The 3,490-nt window shown below is 28.0% G+C and overlaps 1 protein-coding gene across 1 annotated transcript; it reads right to left on the bottom strand.

The window, feature by feature from the left end:
• Positions 1–2,827: 2,827 nt before the first annotated feature.
• On the bottom strand, positions 2,828–3,217 carry LOC145843253 (protein phosphatase inhibitor 2-like). The gene has a single exon (XM_082950716.1). The coding sequence runs from the start codon at positions 3,215–3,217 to the stop codon at positions 2,828–2,830; it is 390 nt and encodes a 129-aa protein (XP_082806842.1).
• Between the last annotated feature and the right edge of the window lie 273 nt (positions 3,218–3,490).

The following is a 3,490-nucleotide window of genomic DNA, read 5'->3' on the forward strand; positions in this document are numbered from 1 at the left end:
ATTCAGTAAAAAATAATGGCGGAGCTTTATGTAGCGCATACAAAATTTATGTAGAATATAGACTACTGACCGATTTTCCATACTGAAAAAAGCTCTTATACTAAAAAAACACTATATACATAAATTAATACAATAAAATATTCTACATTGATTACAGAAAACTCAGTGGCAATGATAAGTAAGTACTAACTTTTTAGTGAATCCTTAGGCTGAAGAGGCAGCGGCTATTGTAAGGAAAACCTTATACTTTATACCAATTGTTTTTAGTTCGGTTTAAGCTGTCTTAAGAAGAAATTGTAAAATTAAATTTCGAATTTTTTGCTGCAACATTTAGTAATTCTATTTTGATTAATTGAACTGAATTTAGAATTAGTGTCTAGTAGTATTTTACTTATTCATACCACAAGAAACTAATTAAATACGGTCTATATAATTGACATGAAAAGTATAGTTAAACTTGTGATTATAAATGGATTATTTTAATTTGTAAGGTTAATTAATAAGTTTAATCTTAATTACTTAAGGCAGTCCTGGACAAAACGTTAAAAGGTAGCCGTGCTGTACAACTCAATAACCGAAAGGTTTTTTCGTACTCCATGCCCCAGGACCAAATATTTTGAACGTCGTTTTTGTCGTCTATTATACTAAAAAAGGCTAGTTTCAAAACGGTCAGTTACAACTCATTTTTTAATGTTTAATTAGTAGCTTGATAACAAAATAGACATAATTTACTGTTGTTTAGATGACCGCCAGTGGCGATAGCGGATTACATATGAAAAAAAAAAATTATAAAACTGTAGAAAATATTTTGCTAATTAGTCTTCAGCTTTTTCACAAAAAAAAACTTTATTTCTGTTTTTATATCTCTCAATTTAAACGTTTATAATTTGTAGAATTTACATGTTATTATTTGTTGTATTTATTTTCGCAGTACTTTTTGTTCTATCGATAGATTCGCTGCTTTGTCACTTTTCAATAAAATTATTTCTAAACGAGATGCTTTATATTTTAAGTTTAAAACTATATTTTTTACTTACTAATTTAACCTAATGAGCCAAGGAAATTCAGGTGAGCTACTTACAAGTTTTGTAAAAGATATTTCTAACGCCAGGTTTAAAACAATCAAGACGCATAGCCGAAAAGAGAAAAAATGGATAGATCAAACTTAATACCTACAAACTCTGACGAGCGAATCCCTCTAATAATTAACAGTGGTACATTATCTAATGTCCCTATTACTTCTATAGGATACCTCCTGCAACAACTTGAGACCCAAACACAAGACTGTTCTAACAACGTAGAGACAAGTTAAGAAGCAGTGGAGATGCAACAAGCTCAAGTAACATTGATAACGTTGAATGAAATAATGTTTAAATACTTTGTTCTAGGCTAGGGGTCGGCAGCCTTTTATAATTTGCGGCTCAATTTTCTTAGAATAAGTTGCTCGCGGGCCGCATCATCTAGAAAATAGTTTTCGAGAGCCGCACTTATTTAAAAATAGTTGTAGTAATCAGTAGAAAAATAGTATTTTTAACCATAAATGTTATAAAATAAGCAATGATAGAGCACTAGTAATTAGTATTTATTAAATCAAAAGCCTTACTGTAAGTATTTATTACAAAACCTTTATTTTTCAAGGTTTTAAAAAGTATGTTTTTAGCTAAAAGACACTTCGCGGCCCGCAAACTTTGACTTCGAGGGCCGCAGTTTGCCGACCCCTGTTCTAGCACCATACAAAAATTTTTACAATATTGAAAAAATAGCTGGTCATCTAATTAATATATTAATTGAAACTTAATTATCGTCATGCGACTAGGAGCGCTAACTTAGGTTGATTAGCATTTTTTTGCAAATTTTAAAAAATGTCCAAACTTTAGATACAACTATTTTCCTTATTTTTAAAGCTAACTTAGACTTTTTTTCTAGAAATCGCTCCTTTTCCTTTAATTTGTAAAAAATCCATTGGATTGGGGTTTGACTTTTTGAGTGGCCCCCTTAGAAAAAAATGTCTTTTTAGATACTTTTACTTCAACAAATGTTATAGTCAGAAAATATTAGTTTTTTTTTATATTCTTACTTTGCTGTGTTTTGAAGGGTTGTGTTTTTTATTTCCAAATTTTTATTATTTCAATAATATATACAAATATGCCCGACATTTTGTTAGGGGTCCCACTAAAAAATCAAACCCTAATCCAATGGATTTTTTTTTTTATTTAAGGCAAAGGAGCGTTCTCTAGAATAAAAAAACCTTAGTTAGCTTTAAAGATAGAAAAATAAATGGATTTCTGGACATTTTTGAAATATTGCAATAAAAATCTAGTAGAGCTAAGTTAACGCTCGTCATGCAGCATACCTTGTTATCAGTATTATTAAAAAAAATGAAGTTCTAGTTACATAATTCTAACAAAACACCATAAAGTAGTATTGTTTACAAGTTAGTAGAATTATGAAGCTCTCTATATTATATTTCATTATCTTTACATATCATATCGTTCATTATTAAACTAAACGAATTAACCAAGCAGTTATTTTTCAAAATTACATTTGCAAAAAGTAAAAACTATAAAAGTAGTTTATTATAAACAATAAATCGAGTAATAAAAATAGAAGTTTAAAAGAGTCATTATTAATATTAATCTATTTTAACATAAACGACTTTTAGATGCAGCCAGAGTTTAATATACTTTTAGTAAATATACTTATTTTAATTGCCTAAGTAATCTTAGGATAAATTAAGTTATAAAATTATATCAAAACTATTAGAGTATTTAGATTTTAAAAAAAATTGGAACTACATCTGAAAAGTATTTAAAATCACAACATTAATTTAGTTATCTTCAAGTTCTTTTTTCATTAACTCTCTAGCCTGTTTAATTTTATCAAACATATTGTAATGCATTTTACGTTTGTCTTCAAAATTTTTCTTTTTTATAGCTTCTTTTGCTGTCTTTCTTGGCTGATCTAAATCTTGTTTGGGTTGTTCAGTTAACTTTTTAACAAGTTCCTCTGAATTTAACTGTGGGGCAAACTCATTTTCTAACTCATCATCCGAATAATTGTAAGGTGTCTTAGGCTCGTCAATTTTCATGTGCCCATAATCTTTGTCAACAGGGTGGAGGGTTGCTAATACATTTTCCTCATCAAAAGTTGCTGATTTTGTGTTTTTTTTATGACTTGGAGCCTTCAATATTCCTTTTAATGGACGATTGTTAGACATATTATATTTTTTGCTGAAAATATTTAGAAAAATCAACTAAAAAAATAATTTTACAAAAAAAAAATAGTATACTAATTTTCAGCATTTATAATTTTTAATGCACTATACAATTTATAGTATTCTTAGTTTTTAATTTGATCACTGGATCATGTAATTTTTCTCATTATAAAACATTTAAATCTAAGAAAATACTTATAAGTTATACTAAAAAAGGTTCCAGCAGACTTAACAGTGTATTTATCTCATTTTGCATTTTATAAAAAGTAACAATAA

The sequence above is a fragment of the Thalia democratica genome, chromosome 8 (genome assembly GCF_965202585.1).
Source record: "Thalia democratica chromosome 8, ktThaDemo2.hap1.1, whole genome shotgun sequence".
Taxonomy (NCBI): domain Eukaryota; kingdom Metazoa; phylum Chordata; class Thaliacea; order Salpida; family Salpidae; genus Thalia; species Thalia democratica.

What these genes read in the sequence shown, in the direction of transcription:
- LOC145843253 (XM_082950716.1), bottom strand. Translation starts at nt 3,217, where the DNA reads ATGTCTAACAATCGTCCATTAAAAGGAATATTGAAGGCTCCAAGTCAT.